The sequence below is a fragment of the Geotrypetes seraphini genome, chromosome 1, assembly GCF_902459505.1.
Source record: "Geotrypetes seraphini chromosome 1, aGeoSer1.1, whole genome shotgun sequence".
Taxonomy (NCBI): Eukaryota; Metazoa; Chordata; class Amphibia; order Gymnophiona; family Dermophiidae; genus Geotrypetes; species Geotrypetes seraphini.
Genome location: NC_047084.1, coordinates 185,408,705 through 185,429,380, shown reverse-complemented (window position 1 = coordinate 185,429,380; position 20,676 = coordinate 185,408,705). Strand labels below are relative to the sequence as shown.

General features: G+C 44.0%; 1 protein-coding gene across 3 annotated transcripts in view; it reads left to right on the top strand.

Moving 5' to 3' along the window:
• ASB5 (ankyrin repeat and SOCS box containing 5) overlaps positions 1–20,676 on the top strand; it is a 114,457-nt gene that overhangs the window by 441 nt on the left and 93,340 nt on the right. For all 3 annotated transcript variants that reach the window (XM_033942855.1, XM_033942838.1, XM_033942862.1), the window contains exon 2: positions 6,342–6,634. In XM_033942855.1, the coding sequence (XP_033798746.1) occupies positions 6,439–6,634 (196 nt within the window). In that variant the 5' untranslated portion in view covers positions 6,342–6,438. The remainder of the gene's footprint in view (positions 1–6,341; positions 6,635–20,676) is intronic.

The window sequence follows — 20,676 nt, the reverse complement described above, 5'->3', positions numbered from 1 at the left end:
TGTTCGGGCTCTCCCTCTGCAGCTGGAGTCCTTCTTTTAATGTAACTTTGAGTTTTGCAAAACCGGAAGTTACATCAGAAGAAAGGACTCTGGCAGCAGGAGAGCCAGTAGATCTCTCTGTGCAAGTGTGCTGAGCAGCACGTTAATTTTCATATTTGTTGGTTTGGCTGGCTCCTCTCTTCATCTGTCAGTAAGTATGTAAAGGATATCTGCTGCAGTATTGCTCTCTTCTTTTCAGGAGGCCATATAGGAATGGGGGAGGGGGAATATGTGACCTCTTTCTATGGGGATACTCTGAGCCTGGAGAAGCTGAGAATTGGGGATGGGGGAGATATGGGGCCTCTTTCTTTGGGGATGCTCTGGGCCTGGGGAAGCTGAGAATCGGTGAGGGGGCTGGGGAGAGTTGAGATGGTGGATGGGGATGATGCGGGTCCATCACTGCAGCTGCGGTGATGGAGATGAATAAAAGGAAAGACGCTTGACCTCCGGGGGAGGGAAGGGAAATGGAAGGGGAGGACAGAGATGGAAGATGGGTGGTTAGCACGGAGAAAGAAGGAGATCCTGGCAAGTGAGTTATCAGAAGACAGCCAGAGCCTGGGACTAATATGATTTGAATAATGACCAGATAACAAAAGGTAGAGAAAATAATTTTATTTTCTGTTTTGTGATTACAATATGTCAGATTTGAAATGTGTATCCTGCCAGAGCTGGTGTTAGTCCGTGAGCATGAGCTAGGATTTAACAGAGAGAGGAAAAGTCTTTTTTGTTTGTTTATTTTGTTTACATCACAGCGCCAGTGTGAGTAGGAGAAGGCAAAAGGGAGTGAAGAGGCTATAATATAAACCCACCAGGATGTTTTAAAAAAAACCAAAACACCCAATTGAGCAATCAAATCGAAAAACTGATTCAATAGGCTGAGTCGAATCAAAATTTTTTTTTTCCTGAATCGGGCAGCACTAGTGTGCAGCCTAGCACAGATATACACAAGGGACAATTTCAGGTGACATTTTACCATTTGATTATGACAATGAAAACAAAAGAATTGAGAAGATGTAGTAAATACAATTAAAATCTGCTGGCCTAAGATACCCCCACTTTCACAAAACCATAACTTAACGGTGGTAACATCTCCAACTCTCAAAGGAATTCTATGAGCATTGGAACTGTTATCGCCTTGGCTGGCGCTATAAAACATGCTACGGTTTTGTAAAAGTGGGGATGAAGAGCTGTGTGCCCAATCCACGCACAACTTAAGCAAAGGTATTTTTAAGCCTGATTTTAGCTGGCCTAAATTGCCTTTGACTAAGTTGTGTGTGGATTGGGCACATTCTATAACATTCTATAACAATGTGCATAACTTTTAGGAATGCCCATGATCCATGGCCACACCCCCTTTTCAAAGTCACACACTAGAACTGGCACAGACTTTTTACAGTGTTGTGCTTTCCAAGTTTATTTATTTATTTGTAGTATTTATATACCACTTATTGTCTAAGTCAGGGGTGCCAACCTGTGGCCCAACAAGGAATTTTGTGCAGCCCAGCTTCTCGTTCCCTCCCTCCCTTCTGTGTCTCCCTCCGGCGGGTAGTTTTCTGGCTGGCTCTCTTGCTGCAGTTGTCTGTGGGCGTTCTTGGCTCCTCATGCGTGATCTGCGGCTGTGTCACAAGTGTTCCCTCTGACATCACGATGTCAGAGAGAAGGCTTCTAAATCAGCTGTGAATCACGCGCGCGGAGCTGACGCCGGCCACGGATGACTGCAGCAAGGGAACAGGCCAGAAAATAAACACTCGCCGGGAGGCACATAAGGAAGGGAACGCTTCCAGCACAGGCGAGGATCGCTGACAACCATAAAATAAATGCTTCCAGCACAGCTACGGATCGCGTGAGGAACCAGCCACCACCGCCTGCAGCTTTCACCAGAAAAATGATTGCAGCATGGGAGCCAGCCAGAAGATAAATACCCGTCAGAGGAAGGCACAGAAAGGAGGAAGGGAGGGAGAAGGTCGTGTGGGAGAGAGCTTATGGGGCCAGAAACAGAAGACAGACAGAGAGAAGTTGGACCTGGGGTGGTGTGGAGGAAGAGAGAAAGAGATACTTGAAGGTGATGTTGGGAAGAGAGAGGGAGAAATGGTGGACCAGGGGGAGGGAGGGAGGCAGGCAGGAATGGGGAGAGATTGGGGGGGGGGCAGTTGGGAAGAGAAAGGGAGAGAAGTTGGATCTGGGGATGGAAGGGAGGTAGGGAGAAATTTTAGGCCTGTGGATGGAAGGCAGAAAGATGCAACATCTCTCTTTTTCCCCCCTCCATTTAAATGTTCAGCATCAAGGGGGGAGAGAAGAAGAAAAGCATAAGAGAGGGAGCAAAATGTTGAACCATGGGGATAGAGGAGGAGAAATGGACCCATGGGAGGGCAGGAGGGATGAAATTTGGGTTAAGAAAGGGGATGTAAAGAAAGGGACAGGGAGTTATAGCCTGACCAGTGGAGAGAGGCAGGGCAATTCTGAAAGCAGTGAACCATGTGGATGAGGTCAAAAGGGAGATGACAAGATGAGTGAGAGCAGTGAGTACAGTGGTAGAAATGTGGTAATGGGGAGTAGATAGAAAGAAATAGGAGGCTGGGAAAGGAGTGAGATGGGAGAGCTAGGGACTGAGAGAAGATGGAGAATTGAGAGGTAGCTGAACATTTAAAAAGAAGAAGGGTGAGAAAGAAGGCAAGATTTGAGTGGACAGAGGCAAAAAAAAGAAAAAGTTAAGAAAGCTGAAAGGCAAAAATCAATACTTTGGAGACAGGTATAAGGAAGGAATGGAACAGTATTGAGAAGAGGAGAAAAACTGGACAGCAAACACTTGAAAGAGAATTGGTAGAAGATAGACAAAATGCAGAAAGAGAAACTGTGACCAAGATGATGGAAAAACAAAATATCCAAAAAAACAAGGTAGAAAAAATTGTTTTATTTTGAATTTATTAACTGGAATATGTTAGCTGTGGGATATGTGCATCACAATTATTTTTGTATTCAGTGGCATAGTCATATACAGCTGATTTGGGGGATGGACTGGAGCCCAAAATGAGTGGATGGGAACCAAAGTTTCTCCCCGCCTGAGTGCAATTTACAAATTCTTGAGCTAATGGGGATTCCCAAGCCCTGCCAGCTGAAGACATCTTCCTCCAGTCTGGCAACCCAAAATCTCCAAGCTTTGCAGCCAATGGCAATATCCTCAAGCTGCCACTGCTTTCCTGAATTGCCAGCACTCCCACCATCCCATTCTGGTTAGCTTGGAGGTTACCCATATGTTGAGAATAGGCTGCCTGCTTGTCCTTACTTACCGTAACAGGTGTTATCCAGGGACAACAGGCAGCTATTCTCACAAACAACCCACCCACCTCACCTGGTTGACTTCTCTGCTAGTTATCTGAACTGAGGAGCCCTGTGTCAGGCAGGAAGGCATTCGCGCATGCGCGGTGTGTCAGTTGTGAACTTTCTAAAGTTCTTCAAGCAAGTCTGCTTGCGAAGCTGTCCGCATCCGGGCTCCATGGATGATGTCACCCATATGTTGAGAATAGCTGCCTGCTGTCCCTGGATAACACCTGTTACGGTAAGTAACTGTGCTTTCTTTCTCTCTCCTTGCCCCCTTTCTTTCTTTCTCTCTCCCTGCCCCTCCTTTCTTTCTTCCTGCTCCCCTTTCTGTCTTTCTTTCGCTTTTCCTGCCCCACTTTCTTTCTGTCTGTTTTTCTTTCTCCTTGCTTCCCCGATGCCGCAAAAGCCAGGTTGTGCATCCACTGCACTCCCGCCCTCCCAACGTCAATTCTGACGTTGAAGAGGAAGTTCCGGGCCATCCAGGCAGCGATTGGCTGGCCAGGAACTTCCACTCCACATCTACACTTTACCAAATCTCCTTTGGAGCACTCTGGCAAAGGCCTCTTCCTCTTGGATTGAGCCTCTTGCAGATCCCCAGCCCTGGAGGGCTCAGACAAAGCTGAGCCCAAGGCTCCTGCCCATCCCCCATGTGCCCTGCAGCATGCAGCATATGGATGCTTCTCAGCTAACCATTCAGTACCAACCTGGCATGATACAGGGGTAGAAAGACCTGAGGCATCCATCTGTACTGATTTTAAACAAAAGCGAGCAGTTTTAAAGCAGATGGAGACTTTAGAAAAAAAGATTGTTTAAAATTAAAGATGTCTGCTGCCATCTACATGGAAAGGGGTTTTGGAAGAGAGGGAGCCTAGCTGTGACCCAGAAACCCTCAAATTTCAGTTTTCCAGACCCCCCCCCATAGACTATAAAAACCTTACTCACTTGGTGCCTGCCTCAGCTCAGAACTGCAGCTGGAACAAATGGAGAAGAACTCTGCCTCACTGGTTCACTCTATGAACTTGGTCTTCAGGCTGCCTGTCTGACTGAGCCTCAACCCCCAGAAACTCTCTCATAGTGACAGGGGGAGGCCCATGCAGCCGGCCTGCTATTAATCCCAGTCAAGCCAGGAAGGAGCCAAACAGCCTGCACTCAAGCTCCTGATAAATCAGGGATGCAAGCAGCTACTCAGGGGACGGCCCCCAATCTCCAAAATATTACAGCAGGCTAGCTAGACAGGTGTCTCAAAGAGCTAATCCTGCTAGCAGCAGACTTCCGCCACTTGAGTCTGTGTCTTCTCCCAGAGGTCCTAACAAGAGGAAGCTCTGGGCACTGAGCCTCAAACTTAAAAGAACTCAAAAATAATAAAGCCGCAGAGGCGATCAGAAACACATCTGAGCAACTTGCTTACAGAAGAAAAACTGAGGGTGTAAGAGTAAGGAGGCCTTCTGGGAAGGAGGTGGAGTTGAAAGATGAGTGATATCATTCTGCAAGCAACTTGGGTTCAGATACATAACCCTAGTGTCAGGACTACTAGAAACATTGCACTAGAAAATACATTATTACTGTATATACTTGAATATAAACTGAGATTTTTGGGCCAAAAAAAGGTCCAAAATAGGTCAGCGCTGACCCGCCCCCCTCCTGAACTGGTTGCAGGCCTCTGCCAGGCCTGCCATGAAACCTGGTAGTCCTGCAGTCGCCAGTACAGGAGGGTGAGTCTGGACTCATTTGGAGCACTGGTCTTGACCTTGGGGCTGCCATGTGAGCAGACTGCTGGGCAGAATGGACCATTGGTCTAACCCAGCAGCGGCAATTCTTATGTTCTATGATCCCTCACGCCTCCTGACCCAGCCGATTCTAAGAATTTTTACCTCCCTCCCGCCTCCCCTGCGTACCTTTAGTATCCCTGGAGGTCCAGCAGTGAATCGCAGCAGGAGTGGCCTTCCTTCGCTCTTGTCTGTGCAGAGCCACTAGCGAAGGAAGGAACCACCAGGGATACTAAAGGTACATGGGGGAGGTGGGAGGGAGGTTAAAAATTATTAGAATCGGCTGGGACAGGAAGTGGGAGGGATCCCTCCTGTCCTGTCCATCGCTGGACCATCAGGTCCAACGGCAGGCCTGGTTGAGGCCTACAAGTCATCAGAAGGGAGGGGGATAGGGTACAGAACCTGGCAAGGAGGGAGTGGGGCTGGATGCAGAGCCTGGCGGAGCAGCATGGGAGGGAGAACTTGATACGGAGCAGGGCAAGGCACTGCACTTGAATATTAAACCCCCAGTTTATATTTGAGTCAACCATTTTCCTCCCTTTTTTTGAGGAAAAAAGTGATCTTGTTTTACATTCATGTATATACAGTAGTAAATAAATCCCATTCGGACTGGTGGTTAATAATGCACATTGATACATCTTTGCAAGCGGTAATGCAGTAGCAATTTTTATGGTAGTAAATCTATCTCAAAAGGCTTAATGCACCAGATTTTAATTGGGGGGGGCAAGTTCAGTGCAGTACTAAGCATAAATACAAAACAGAAGAAATAAACAGGCCCCTTATAAATGATAGGATGCCTTTAATGAAACAGCTCAGTATAGCTTATCAAAAACTGAACTGGAACACACTGAAACAACATAAGACTATAGGATGTAAAAGAGTAATACAGTATATTGCAAGTGTAAGATGATTTGTTAGAGATGATGATTATTAGGCGACATTTCAAATATGTTCTGTGCCGTTGCTTTAAATAATATGGTCTGTGAAAAACAGCAGGGATTCTGCCGTTTGAGAAAGCAGACTTAAGTTTTGATAGAATGGAGACATTCTCTAGGCCCTATGTGATGTTGGAAAATGCGTTGCTGTAAAATCTTGTTGCTTCTGTAACACTCACTGAGCCCCGCGGTGTTTGTAATGTAGAGTGGGTATGTACAGTATAAATAATCCTCATATTTTGAGCAGCAGGCATCATGACCACCTGATATTCTCTCTCTGTAGAGCCAGCTGTTCTGAAGAGCTTCTGGCCAGAGCCATGTGATCTTACAAACACATTTCAGAGCCGTTCCTGAACTCTAGCAAAGACTCTTGTGGAGCAATGACAGTGCTAGAAGAAAGTCGGCCTTTCGCCCAACAGCTCTCCAATGTCTACTTCACAATATTTGCTCTGTTCTGTTTTAAATTGTTTGTTAAAATCAGCCTTGCCATCCTGAGTCATTTCTACATTGTGAAAGGAAACCGTAAAGAGGCAGCACGGATAGCTGCGGAGTTTTACACAGTCACTCAAGGGCAAGGTAGGAATTTTAAGCTTATCCCACTCTTCTCTCTTTCTGCTGATTTATTTAACTGCAACATATTCTTCCTGTCTCCAAAAGAATGGCCATCTGCAAAACTCAAGTTTGTTGACTTCAGTCTTGAATTAGTCTTTAATTGTGTGCTAACTGGTGGTTTCTGTAGACCATCCCACTCATTTGCCAGAAATTTCTTTTTAACTTTAAGAGCATCTCTCATGCATTAAAAAAAACATCAAATCTCTCACAATTTAGTGATTTGCATTGCAATAATTTGTAACATTTTTTTAATAGTTAATAAGAGTGGTAATAAATAAATTCATTTGTGCTTTGGAAACTCCAAGAAAGGAAATTGTTAACATGCACTCAGCTATGAAATTGTCATATCTGAAAAGTTGATAGTGATTCTAAATAAAAGTTGGTGTGTCTAATAGAGAGAGACAGGCTTATAGACTACAGTATAATAACTCAAAACTTTGGCTTTACAGAAATGAGCTTGTTACAGAAAACTGAGAGTTCAAAATGGAAGGTGATGTGATATAAATAGCCAGATTTATTAAGCATTTTCTTATAGACATAAACTTGACGTAATATTTTAAGCCCATAAATGTAGTTTGAATGTAAGAAGGAAAGGTCAGGATACAGTGGGTGTGTTTCTGTTGCTGTGATATTCCGTATCAATGCCCAGTGAAATTCATCTAGAGAACAAGGAAGAAGAGACAAATAGAGACAGAGGCTAAGTAGAAGTTGGATAGCTCCTGTAATAAAAGGTAGAATAAATTCATTGTTTTATAAAGCAAGAAGGCTGATGAAAATAAATTTTTGTTTACAGTACTGTAATAAGGCACAAGTATGTAAAATAATTGTACTAAATTGTTCACATTGGAAGTTGAACGAGAAAATACTAACATGCAACGCATTCAAGATTTTCTTTCATTTTGTAACCCATTCTCTAATTCCCCCCCCTTTACAAAGCCACACTAGCGTTTTTAGCGCCGGCCGCCACAGTAACAGCTCATAGGAATTCTATGAGCGTCGGAGCTGTTACCGTGGCGGCCGGCGCTAAAATCGCTAGCCCGGCTTTGTAAAGGGGGGGGAGGGTTTGTAATCTATTTTTATTCTACTTTTTGAGAAATAATAACTGTTTTCTTGTTTAGCGTGTTAGTATCGTGTTTTCCTTTTTTTAATATTTACATTGATTTGCTAACATATTTACAGACCATTACAATAGTGCATTTCATGAACTGGTGTTGGAACATGATTATTATGAGGTCAAAATCAATTCCTTATAAATGCAAATAGAAACATACCTGTAGAAATATGACAGCAGATAAAGGCCAAATGGCCCAACCAGTCTGCCCATCCACAGCATCCACTATCCCCTCCTCTCCTTAAGAGATCCCATGTGCCTGTGCCAGAATTTTTTGAATTCAGACACAGTCTTTGTCTCCACCACCTCTACTGGGAGACTATTCCATGCAGCTACCACCTTTTCAATAAAAAAAAAAAAGTATTTCCTTAGATTACTCCTGAGCCTATCACTTCTTAACCTCATTCTACGCTCTTTTGCTCTGGTGTTTCATTTTAATTGAAAGAGACTTGTCTCGTGTATTTATGCCACATAAGTATTTAAATGTCTCCATCATATCTCCCCTCTCCTGCCTTTCCTCCAAAGTATTGAGATCTTTAAGTCTGTCCCTATACGACTTATGACTTAGACCATCAACCATTTTAATTGCCTTCCTCTGGACTGACTTCATCATGTGTATATTTTTTTGAAACTGCAGACTCCAGAATTGTACATAATATTCTAAATGGGTTCTCACCAGAGTCTTATACAGGGGCATCACTACCTCCTTTTTTCTACTTGCCAGTCCTCTTCCTATGTACCCAAGCATCTTTCTATCTTTCACCATCGACTTTTCAACCTGTTTGGTCACCTTAAGATCATCACATACTATCATACCCAAGTCCAGCTCCTCTTTCATGCACAAAAGTTCTTCACCCTCTAAACCAGGGATGCCCAAATGCTAGATCGCGATCGACCAGTAGATCACAAAGGCAACGCGAGTTGATCACGTTGCCTTTGCGATCATTTTCTCCCTGCTGCTTCCCCAGGCCTGGCGCATACAAGCGCCGGACTCACAAGACTTCACCTCTGACATCGGAGAGGAAGTTCTGGACCAGCCAATCGCTGCCTGGCAACTTCCTCCCCGACGTTAGAATTGACGTCGGAGGTGAAGTCTTGTGTGCCCAGCGCTTGTACGCGCCAGACCTGGCTCGGGGAAGCAGCAGGGAGAAATCGGCATGGTGGCTTGGGGGTTGGGGTAGGGAAAGAATCGGGGAAGTGGAAAAATCGGCACGATGGCTTGGGGGGGCAGGGGGAAAGAGAAAGAAAGACAGGCAGGCAGGGGTAGAGAGAAAGAAAGGCAGAAATAAAGAGGGGGGCCAGGGGGAGAGAGAAAGAAAGGCAGAAAAAAGAGGGGGGCAGGGGTAGAGAGAAAGAAAGACAGGCAGGCAGGGGTAGAGAGAAAAAAAAGCAGAAATAAAGAGGGAGGCATGGGGAGAGAGAAAGAAAGGCAGAAAGAAAGAAATATTGGTTTTACAGAAGAAGGAAGTGCAACCAGAGACTCATGAAATCACCAGACAAAAAGGTAGGAAAAATGATTTTATTTTCAACTAGCTGATGCCCTGGCGTTGCACGGGTATTTAATTATAGCAATAACACTGTAAATGGATTCAAATAAAGATACTTTATAGTGGTGAATGAAATTATTTTTTTACAGCTTAATAAAAAGTACAATATTCAAATTATAATGTGAAATATTTGACAAAATGAATACAATACAACTAACGCAAAACGTGATTATAAACAACAATTTTAGTTTCACCTCCTGGAGCAAGAACATATAAATTCTTGGGTGAACCCACCCTTGAGCAAGCAACATAGAGTTGTGGGCCGCGAGACCCCCAGAACATATCACCCCAGGTAGTGAGGGATCTGCATACCAAGTTTCATTCAAATCGGTCAAGCCGTTTTTGAATTACTGTGAGAATGGCAGCTTTTTTACATATTTTCCATTGACATGAATGGGTGAAATCTGATTTTCTGTTTGTAGCTCCGCCCATGTGTGCAGGTGGGCCGTGAGACCCCCAGAACATATCACCCCAGGTAGTGAGGGATCTGCATACCAAGTTTCGTTCAAATCGGTCAAGCCGTTTTTGAATTACTGTGAGAATGGCAGCTTTTTACATATTTTCCATTGACATGAATGGGTGAAACCTGATTTTCTGTTTGTAGCTCCGCCCACGTGTGCAGGTGGGCCGCGAGACCCCCAGAACATATCACCCCAGGTAGTGAGGAATCTGCATACCAAGTTTCGTTCAAATCTGTCAAGCCGTTTTTGAATTACAGTGAGAATGGCAGCTTTTTACATTTTTTCCATTGACATGAATGGGTGAAATCTGATATTCTGTTTGTAGCTCCGCCCATGTGTGCAGGTGGGCCGCGAGACCCCCAGAACATATCACCCCAGGTAGTGAGGGATCTGCATACCAAGTTTCGGTCAAATCGGTAAAGCCGTTATTGAATTACAGTGAGAATGGCAGCTTTTTACATTTTTTCCATTGACATGAATGGGTGAAATCTGAATTTCTGTTTGTAGCTCCGCCCACGTGTGCAGGTGGGCGCGAGACCCCCAGAACATATCACCCCAGGTAGTGAGGGATCTGCATACCAAGTTTCGGTCAAATCGGTAAAGCCGTTATTGAATTACAGTGAGAATGGCAGCTTTTTACATATTTTCCATTGACATGAATGGGTGAAATCTGATTTTCTGTTTGTAGCTCCGCCCATGTGTGCAGGTGGGCCGCGAGACCCCCAGAACATATCACCCCAGGTAGTGAGGGATCTGCATACCAAGTTTCGGTCAAATCGGTAAAGCCGTTATTGAATTACAGTGAGAATGGCAGCTTTTTACATTTTTTCCATTGACATGAATGGGTGAAATCTGAATTTCTGTTTGTAGCTCCGCCCATGTGTGCAGGTGGGCGCGAGACCCCCAGAACATATCACCCCAGGTAGTGAGGGATCTGCATACCAAGTTTCGGTCAAATCGATAAAGCCGTTATTGAATTACAGTGAGAATGGCAGCTTTTTACATTTTTTCCATTGACATGAATGGGTGAAATCTTATTTTCTGTTTGTAGCTCCGCCCATGTGTGCAGGTGGGCCGCGAGACCCCCAGAACATATCACCCCAAGTAGTGAGGGATCTGCATACCAAGTTTCGTTCAAATCGGTCAAGCCGTTTTTTAATTACTGTGAGAATGGCAGCTTTTTATATTTTTTCCATTGACATGAATGGGTGAAATCTGAATTTCTGTTTGTAGCTCCGCCCACGTGTGCAGGTGGGCGCGAGACCCCCAGAACATATCACCCCAGGTAGTGAGGGATCTGCATACCAAGTTTCGGTCAAATCGGTAAAGCCGTTATTGAATTACAGTGAGAATGGTAGCTTTTTACATTTTTTCCATTGACATGAATGGGTGAAATCTTATTTTCTGTTTGTAGCTCCGCCCACGTGTGCAGGTGGGCCGCGAGACCCCCAGAACATATCACCCCAAGTAGTGAGGGATCTGCATACCAAGTTTCGTTCAAATCGGTCAAGCCGTTTTTGAATTACTGTGAGAATGGCAGCTTTTTTACATATTTTCCATTGACATGAATGGGTGAAATCTGATTTTCTGTTTGTAGCTCCGCTCATGTGTGCAGGTGGGCCATGAGACCCCCAGAACATATCACCCCAGGTAGTGAGGAATCTGCATACCAAGTTTCGTTCAAATCGGTCAAGCCGTTTTTGAATTACTGTGAGAATGGCAGCTTTTTACATATTTTCCATTGACATGAATGGGTGAAATCTGATTTTCTGTTTGTAGCTCCGCCCACGTGTGCAGGTGGGCCGCGAGACCCCAGAACATATCACCCCAGGTAGTGAGGGATCTGCATACCAAGTTTCGTTCAAATCTGTCAAGCCGTTTTTGAATTACAGTGAGAATGGCAGCTTTTTACATTTTTTCCATTGACATGAATGGGTGAAATCTGATTTTCTGTTTGTAGCTCCGCCCACGTGTGCAGGTGGGCGCGAGACCCCCAGAACATATCACCCCAGGTAGTGAGGGATCTGCATACCAAGTTTCGGTCAAATCGGTAAAGCCGTTATTGAATTACAGTGAGAATGGCAGCTTTTTATATTTTTTCCATTGACATGAATGGGTGAAATCTGAATTTCTGTTTGTAGCTCCGCCCACGTGTGCAGGTGGGCGCGAGACCCCCAGAACATATCACCCCAAGTAGTGAGGGATCTGCACACCAAGTTTCGTTCAAATTGGTCAAGCCGTTTTTGCGTGATCGCAGCACATACACACACACATACATACATACATACACACATACATACCTCCGATTTTATATATATAGATTTAGTGATCAAAATGTGTCCGTTTTGAGAATTTATATCTGATGTCTATATTTTGCACTATGGCCCCTTTTTTACTAAACCGCAATAGCGTTTTTTAGCGCAGGGAGCCTATGAGCATCGAGAGCAGCGCATGGCATTCAGCGCATGGCATTCAGCGCAGCTTTCTGCACTAAAAACCGCTATCGTGGTTTAGTAAAAGGGGAGGGGGTATATTTGTCTATTTTTGTATAGTTGTTACTGAGGTGACATTGCATATTTTAAAGTCATCTGCCTTGACCTCTGAAAAAAAAAACCCTGAAAACAAATGATAATTAACATTTTTTCTGCGTACAGTGTGCTTTGTGTTTTTTAAAATTTTATTGTTGATAGATCATTTTGACTTGGTCATTTTAAAAGTAGCTCGCAAGCCAAAAAAGTGTGGGCACTCCTGCTATAAACTGTACCGTTCCCTCAGGTTTCTGCAGCCCAAATGCATGACCCTGCATTTCTTAGCATTAAATCTTAGCTGCTAAACTTTATACCATTCTTCAAGCTTTGCTTGGTCCTTCCTCATGTTTTCCACACCATCAGGGGTGTCTACTCTATTGCAGTTTTTGATATCATCTGCAAAGAGGTAAATCTTATCAGTCAGCCCTTCAGCAATATCTCTTACAAAAATGTCAAAAAGAACAGGCCCAAGAACTAAACCTTGAGGCCCACCAATGGTATCTTCCCTTTCCTCAGAGTGATCTCCATTGACCACTACCCTATGTTGCCTTCCACTTAACCTTGACCCAGTCTGTCATTTTGGGGTCCATACTGAGGGCATTTGGTTTACTTATTAGATGCCTTTATGGAACATTTCCATTGACTTTGCTAAAATCTAAATACACCACATCTAGTGCTCTCTCTCTCTCTCTCTCTATCCAATTCTGACAGAAAGTAAATTTTAAAAAATAGAGAACGAATTCAGATGGTGGATGATGAAATATGTGTTTGCTTGTCGACTATAGTCCTGCATTTTGAGTTCATTTGCACTCAAAAACAAGAACATCCATTGCATTGATTAGGAATTCTTTCTGTCTACTTTAGTTTCACCGTTGTTACTATTACCCATACATAGCTTAAAGAACTTTAAATAAATAATTCAAAAATTTTCTTACTCTTAATTTTTTGTTGGTTTTGCAATTTTATAATTTCAATTATAATTTGCTATGAAAAACAGAGTTTTACCTCATGCAAAATTGTCATTTCTTTAATAAGACATTAACTATTTTTTTTGCGGCCCTCCAAGTACCTACAAATCCAAAATGTGACCCTGCAAAAGGTTTGCGACCACTGCTCAAAAGGAACCATGACTAGACCCATCAGAGACACAAGGTATACTGTGCAGAAGGGATTTAGGCCAATGATCCACCATGCAGGCCAAGGGATTGTCTAAATCTTTGCCAAAAAGCATCTGCCCCTTAAAGGGCAAGTGGCTTTAAAAGCTGAGTCTCCAACTCACTACCAGATCCAGAGCATTCTCTGGGCAGTTGCCGCTGATACCTAGGCCTTGCTCAGGACTCTGAAGATGTCATAAAGAGCATCATCTATATAATCCACCCCTTCCAGAACAAATGGGTAAATGTCCTCCTCATAAATACAAATCCACTCAGGAAAAGGGTCAGTTAAACTCCAGTTATTACTCTAAATCAGAACCCCATATGGAAGCAAACACCCCCTCTGTAACACTAACAGGCCTTAATCACATACACACGAGCCAATCACACAACATTTACAGTACTAGCAGGAAACAGAAAAAGGAAAAAGAAAGAAAGGTGGAGAAAAGGTGGGCTGTGTGTCCCGGTGTGCTATGTAACACCACTCTGCAGGCTACCATAGTGCTTTTTCTATTTTTTCTATATTTTAGAGTGCAGGGTTTGTTTGAAAGGTGGAGTTTTTTTGCCAGATGAAGCTGAACTGAGGCTTTTTCTCCACCTTTCTTTCTTTTTCCTTTTTCTGTTCCTGCTAGTATATGTTGTGTGATTGGCTCATGTGTATGTGATTAAGGCCTGTTAGTGTTGCAGAGGGGGTGTTTGTTTCCATATGGGGTTCTGATTTAGAGTAATAACTAAATGTCCTCCTCCCCAGATGGAGCCTGATACTACACTGTGTGGCACGCATGTGCCATGAAGGAGGCAGCCGTTGACGCTTTCAGCCCTAAGGCCACATTCTCAAATAGTCATTTGAGAACCAAGTCTACCCTGCAGTCCTGCACATCTTTAAGGACCATCCATTCCTCACTGGGAAGGGAATTGCACTTGGTAGTGATCTGCACCACCAAAGAATCTACCTTAGGTTATACCAAAAAGGCCTGAAAATCCAGCGATAGCGGGTACAACCTTAACCTGGTCCAAGACATTCACAGGTGACTTTCTAAGGCATCCCACTTCTCTGTAAGCATAGCAGTGATGTCCGTATGGAAAGGAAAACAATCTGGGGTTTAGAATTGCTTATAACAGATCTTTGAACAGAAGTAGATGCAGGAGCATCTAAATGCAAAACTCTCAGCAACACAGAGATAATTTCCATTAATGCCACTGATATGAGAAGCTGGCACACTGCTAGATCATCCTCCTGGTCCAAGGACATCAAGGCTCTGGATCCTGAGAGACACTACATGAGTCTGTATCCTCTAAACCAGTGGTTCCCAACCCTGTCCTGGAGGACCACCAGGCCAATCGGGTTTTCAGGCATGAGAGAGATTTGCATATAATGGAAGTAACAGGCATGCAAATCTGCTCCATGCATATTCATTAGGGCTATCCTGAAAACCTGATTGGCAGGGTGGTCCTCCAGGACAGGGTTGGGAAACACTGCTCTAAACCAGTGATGGGCAACTCCGGTCCTTGAGGGCCAGAATCTAGTCGGGTTTTCAGGATTTCCTCAATGAATATATATTGAAAGCAGTGCATGCAAATAGATCTCATGCATATTCATTGGGGAAATCCTGAAAACCCAACTGGATTCCGGCCCTCGAGGACCAGAGTTGCCCACCCCTGCTCTATGCCATATAATTTTTGGTCAGAGAGCAAAGGCATCCCATTTGACTCCCAATCCACCCTGTCTCCCCACAACTTCTCAATTTTCTTAGGCTGAACCCCAGTAGGGGAGGAGCTGGCTGAGATGGAAAAACCTGCCCTCGCACCTGAAGCACTATATGGACTTTGATAATCCATGTAAGTATCAAACATAAGTCTGATAAATTCGGGTATAAATTCCGTCTGAGATTGATTAGACTGCTCCAGCATAGAGCCCTCTCACCCCCATGACCCTGCTCCAGGCTCCACGTGCCTGCACTTCAAAGAAGATGGTGATGTTCTGTCCAGTGCTTTATGGAGGGAGATTTGCCAGAAAAAAATAATCTCTTGTGACTCAGAGGCCCTCAGGTGGCCGGAGGCTGCACTCTTTTCACCTGCCCCCCCTCGTATGGCATGCAGTGCATAGATGCTCCATCTGGCATGATACAGTGGTCAAATCATCAGGAGTCCATATCTCTTGTTTGTAGTGCAAACACAGGCTTTTAAAATTGGCCCAATGAATCTAAGATAGCCGCATGGCTGCATGTGGTCATCAAAAAATGGCCTCAAATGGCTACTCCCGTGCCAAAAATTCAGGGAAGGGGTTTACAGAGGTGGGCAACATAATATCTAGCCTCAGAACTCCCCCCCCCCAATTCCAATTTATGGCGCCTACTAAATTTTACCTGAAGTTTTTACGTGCTATATCTTTAAATAGCATTTTACCTTTGCTATACAGCATGACATAATAGTTTTATTTATATGTTATTTCCAGTCTGGAAACATCCCTTTGGTATGAGTCAGGCAGGCATGCTCCCAAGTGTCATGTTGACTTAGCCTTTAGTCTTATTTTTGTACTCCCATAAAAAGAAACAGGATAAATAATATCAAATGTAGCACTCTCATAATCCCCTGGGAACAGGAAAATGTAAACAAATCCACAATGAGTAGCACAGAAAACTGCCCACTGATAGTCTTATCAGATATTACCAAATGCAGTTTGTTATTTCCCCCCCCTTAAATAAGCATGGCAGTGACTCTTTAATGATTCAGGAAGACAGAATGGTGAAGTGAGCAATTGGTGACACTGAATAATCAGGCTAGTAAATATTTAAATTCCACTCCAGTCTGGTCAGTGAAATCTCAGGGATCCATGCAATTAGCACAATGTTATGTCAAAGTATTGTAGGCAGACCAGTGAACCCTCAGATTTCAGAAGCCTGGAGAAAGCAATGCTAGCTCAAACAATTTTTAGATTTGTCATTAGTTTATGTCATCACTGGAGTGCACTTGGACTATTGTAAATCTTGTGCTCTTAGGTTTGCCAGGAACCCTGCTGAGTGCATTACAGGTTGCACAGAATTCAGTGGTTAGAACTAGAGAATGACACGGTGAAAAAATTGGTCCCCGTCACCGCCCCGTCCCCGTCTCACCATCCTCTGCACCGCCCCGTCACCGCCATTCCCTTCACCGCCCCGTCACCACCACTGCCACCCCATTCACCACCCCATTCACCGCCCCGTCACCGCCACTGCAACCCCATTCACCGCCCCGTCACCGTCACCGCTGCATACATAAAAGCCTCAAACGGGTACGATTTTATATACTTTTCTTTATTTACGTATAAAGGAAACATTCTTTAAAACTTTAAAACTTAGTTAAATATTAGTTAATAACTATACAAAAACAAAACACGCAGAGAAAAAATTAATTAATATAAATTCTCAAAACTGACACATTTTGATCACTAAATTTAAAATAGTTATTTTTCATACAATTTTTCAATCACTAATCTTCCACCACCCCTGGGGCTAGCAATGCAAAAACAAACACGACATGTACTTTAAATGCTTACAATGTTAGCCTACATGGTAAGTAGACGCGGCCGCTGTACCTAATCGCGGCAAAGATCTCCCTGCCGTGATTAGCATAGTGACCGCGGCTACGGCTGCAAGTCTCCCCTCCCCCCAGCGATCACGGCAGGAGGGCACCCAACCCCTCCTGTAGACCCCCCCCAACGGCCCTCCCGACAATCGCAGCAGAAGGGTACCCAACCCCTCCTGCCGGTCCTCCCAATGGCCTCCCCTAAGATCGCCGGCAGGAGGGTACCCAACCCCTCCTGCTGGACCCCCCCCAACGAACCCTCCCACCCCGGAACCCCCTTAGTCTTACTTTCCAAGTTGGACCGGACGGCTCCTCACACGTATGGCCAGCAGGCTTGCCTCCGTCCAAATGAGGCGGGCCCGCCCCTACCCTGCCCAACCCACAGGATCCTAGGGCCTGATTGGTCTAGGCACCTAAAGCCACTCCCGCTATAGGAGGGGCCTTAGGTGCTTGGGCCAATCAGGCCCTAGGATCCTGTGGGTTAGGCAGGGGAGGGGAGGGGCGGGCCCGCCTCATTTGGACGGAGGCAGGCCTGCTGGCCAGACGAGCGAGGAGCTGTCCGGTCCAACTTGGAAAGTAAGACTAAGGGTGGTGTTTCGGGATGGCGGGGTTTGTTGGGGGAGGGTCCGGCAGGAGGGGTTGGGCACCCTCCTAGTGGCGATATAGGGGGCCGTTGGGGGAGCCGGCAGGAGGGGTTGGGCACCCTCCTACCAGTGATCATAGGGGGGCTGTTGGGGAGCTGGCAGGAGGGGTTGGATATCCTCCTGCTGCGATCGTCGGGGGGGCTGTTGGGGTAGGCAGGAGGGGATGGGTACCCTCCTGCCGCGATCGTTGGGGAGGGCTGGTTCTGTCGGCATGAAGGGCTGAGCACCTTCCTGCCGGCGATCGTCGGGGGGGGGGGCGGGTTCTATTGGCAGGAAGGGTTGATCTGACAAATGAGGAGCACGGTGAAACACAGGTAAATAGCGGTTCCTAGAAGGGGGTACATTGGCCTGCGGGGACAAATCTTTTCACCGTTTTTGCGGGCGGTGAAAACTTTTGTCCCCGTGTCTGCGGCGATTTGGCTTTGGAGTCTCCATAACCCGCAGCCAAACTGCAGCCACGCCGCAGCTCCCTGCGGGGATCGCTCCCCGTGTCATTCTCTAGTTAGAACCCTTTTTCGTTTGGAAAGGACTGCGCATGTCACTGAATACTATGTGAAGCTATACTGGCTGAAATTAGAAGATCGTACATTTCAGGTTGCTTGTGATGGTACAGTATAACTGTGTTTGAATGGTTTGGCTCCTGCAAGTTTGGTGGGTACTATTCATGCTTATGTCCTCTTGTCAAAATTGCATTCTGTTCATGGCGATGTGTCTGTGCCGTCTATAAGGGACCTGAGAATGAAATCCTCACTTGTGACTATGTTCTCTGTTAAGTCCACTCAGTTTGTACCATCTATTAATCATTGTAAACCGCATAAAACTTCACGGTTCTGCGGTATATAAACTGTTATTATTATTATTCTCTTATAAGGGACCCCAGGAATGGAATTTACCTTTGTACATCAGAAAGCAATGTAATCTTGTTGGGTTTAAGAAGCTATTGAAGAGGCATTTATTTTGTCATATAAAGTATGAGTATTGAGACTGCTGTTTAAGTGTAAATGCTGGTTGCTTATTTGTGTGATTGTTTTATGTGTATTTTATGTATTTTTTATGTATGTATGTATGTTTATACTTATGAGCCGCTTTGGGAAAAGTGGGTTATAAATAAATAAATAACCCCCCCCCCCCCAAAAAAAAAAAAAACAACAATATGGCCTCCTTTTACAAAGCCACACAGGCGATAGTTTTTCGGCCGGCGCGTGTTAACCCCGCTAGCACCGGATAGATCAAAAAGGATGAGTATTGAGTAAAGGTCCATGGATATGGTTAGGAACAGGTCACTGGAAACTTTGTCAAAAATTGTTTCTGTAGCATATAGATGGCAAAAGCCAGATTGGAGTGGATTAAGAATATCTTGAGATGAAAGAAAGTCAAGAGAGCAGCAGTGAACAAGCACATTCAAATAACTTAAATGCAAAAGGGAAAAAATGCTTAAGCCACTATTTATTACTGTGGACAATTCATGAAACATTACTCTGGGCAAGTTTCACTTAACATTTCATTTCCCCATATAAACCACTTTGATTGTGTAAACCACACAGAAAAAGTGGTATATCAAGTCCTATCCCCCTTTACCCTTTTTCTATATTAAAGTTATTCCCCAGTGTGATCACAAAATAAATATACAAAACCAAAAGTCAAAATCAATCTAAACAAAAATACAATCATCAAATGCCCCAAAAGTGTACAAATGGAAGGAGTATGAATAATAAAAAGAAACAAATAAAATAGATCATAAGATCCAAAAGTAGGCCACAATTATTATTTTACCCTAAATTTATTTGAAAATTTATAACCCGCTTAAACCTAAGCCGTTTACAAAATACAACCATAATCATCATATAGGGGTCCTTTTACTAAGGTTTGGTAGCTGATTTAGCTCGCGCTGCACTAAATCGGCTATCGCACCTTAGTAAAAGATGGGGATAATGTAGAAACATAAAGATAAACAAAACAAATTGATCTAAAATACTCATAATTAATATCACAAAGTTGTTTTTGGTACTTTCTTAAATCTCTGGATATCAGAAACTAACCTCAATGGTCCTATCAAATTATTCCATATAAAAAAGCCTGCAATTGAAATTATAGATGCTCTTGAATTTGTATAACGTACATGGGTAAACTCATCTGTTGATAATCGTATCTTCCCTCTGACGTTAAAGATCTGAGGGGCTGATAAAGTTTGTGTCAAGTACCAAGGGATCTTATAGTGATGACTTTAAAAGTTAACACAAGAACTTTAAAAACAATGAGAGATTTGACAGGTAATCAGTGAAATTTTTTCAACCATGGTGTAACATGTTCAAATATGCTTCCACCACATATCAAATGCACTGCTGTGTTTGGAATCACCTGCAAAACTATACACCATGATAATACTGTTCCTAGATAAAGGGTAATACAGTAGTCCAATCTTTAAATTATAATAGTTTGAACCACCAAATGAAAATCATAATCTGATAACGATAGGTTTTAGTCTGCTCAATAATCGCATGTGGAAGAATGCAGACTTAACCATTGCCAGCACCTGATCTCTCATACTTAATGTCAAATTCAGCCAAACTCCCAAAATCTTCAGCTGCCTATGTATTGTAAGTCGCATATTGTTAACCTCAACGTTTTATGTATTTATTTATTTCGATATCTATCCCGTTCTTCCAGAAGCTAAGAACGGGTTACAAGTAGACATTCACAATCGTTTGAAAACAGACAACAAATAGGTTACAGTAGACAATAACAGAGCTTATTCTAGAGACCAGACTAGTCATAGCGAAAAGTACTAGGAGATGTATATTAAGGAGGCAGTTTTTAATGGCCCGATTGACGGAAGAGGAAAGTCTTTACTGCTTTGCAGAAGGTCATTAGTAATTCTAGCGACCTGATCTGTGTGGGTAGTCGGTTTCATAGCTGAGGTAGGAAATGGCTGTAGGATCTTTTGTACGCCATACTCATTCGGAGGGATCTCCCTGCGGGAATGCTGAGTCTTTGTTC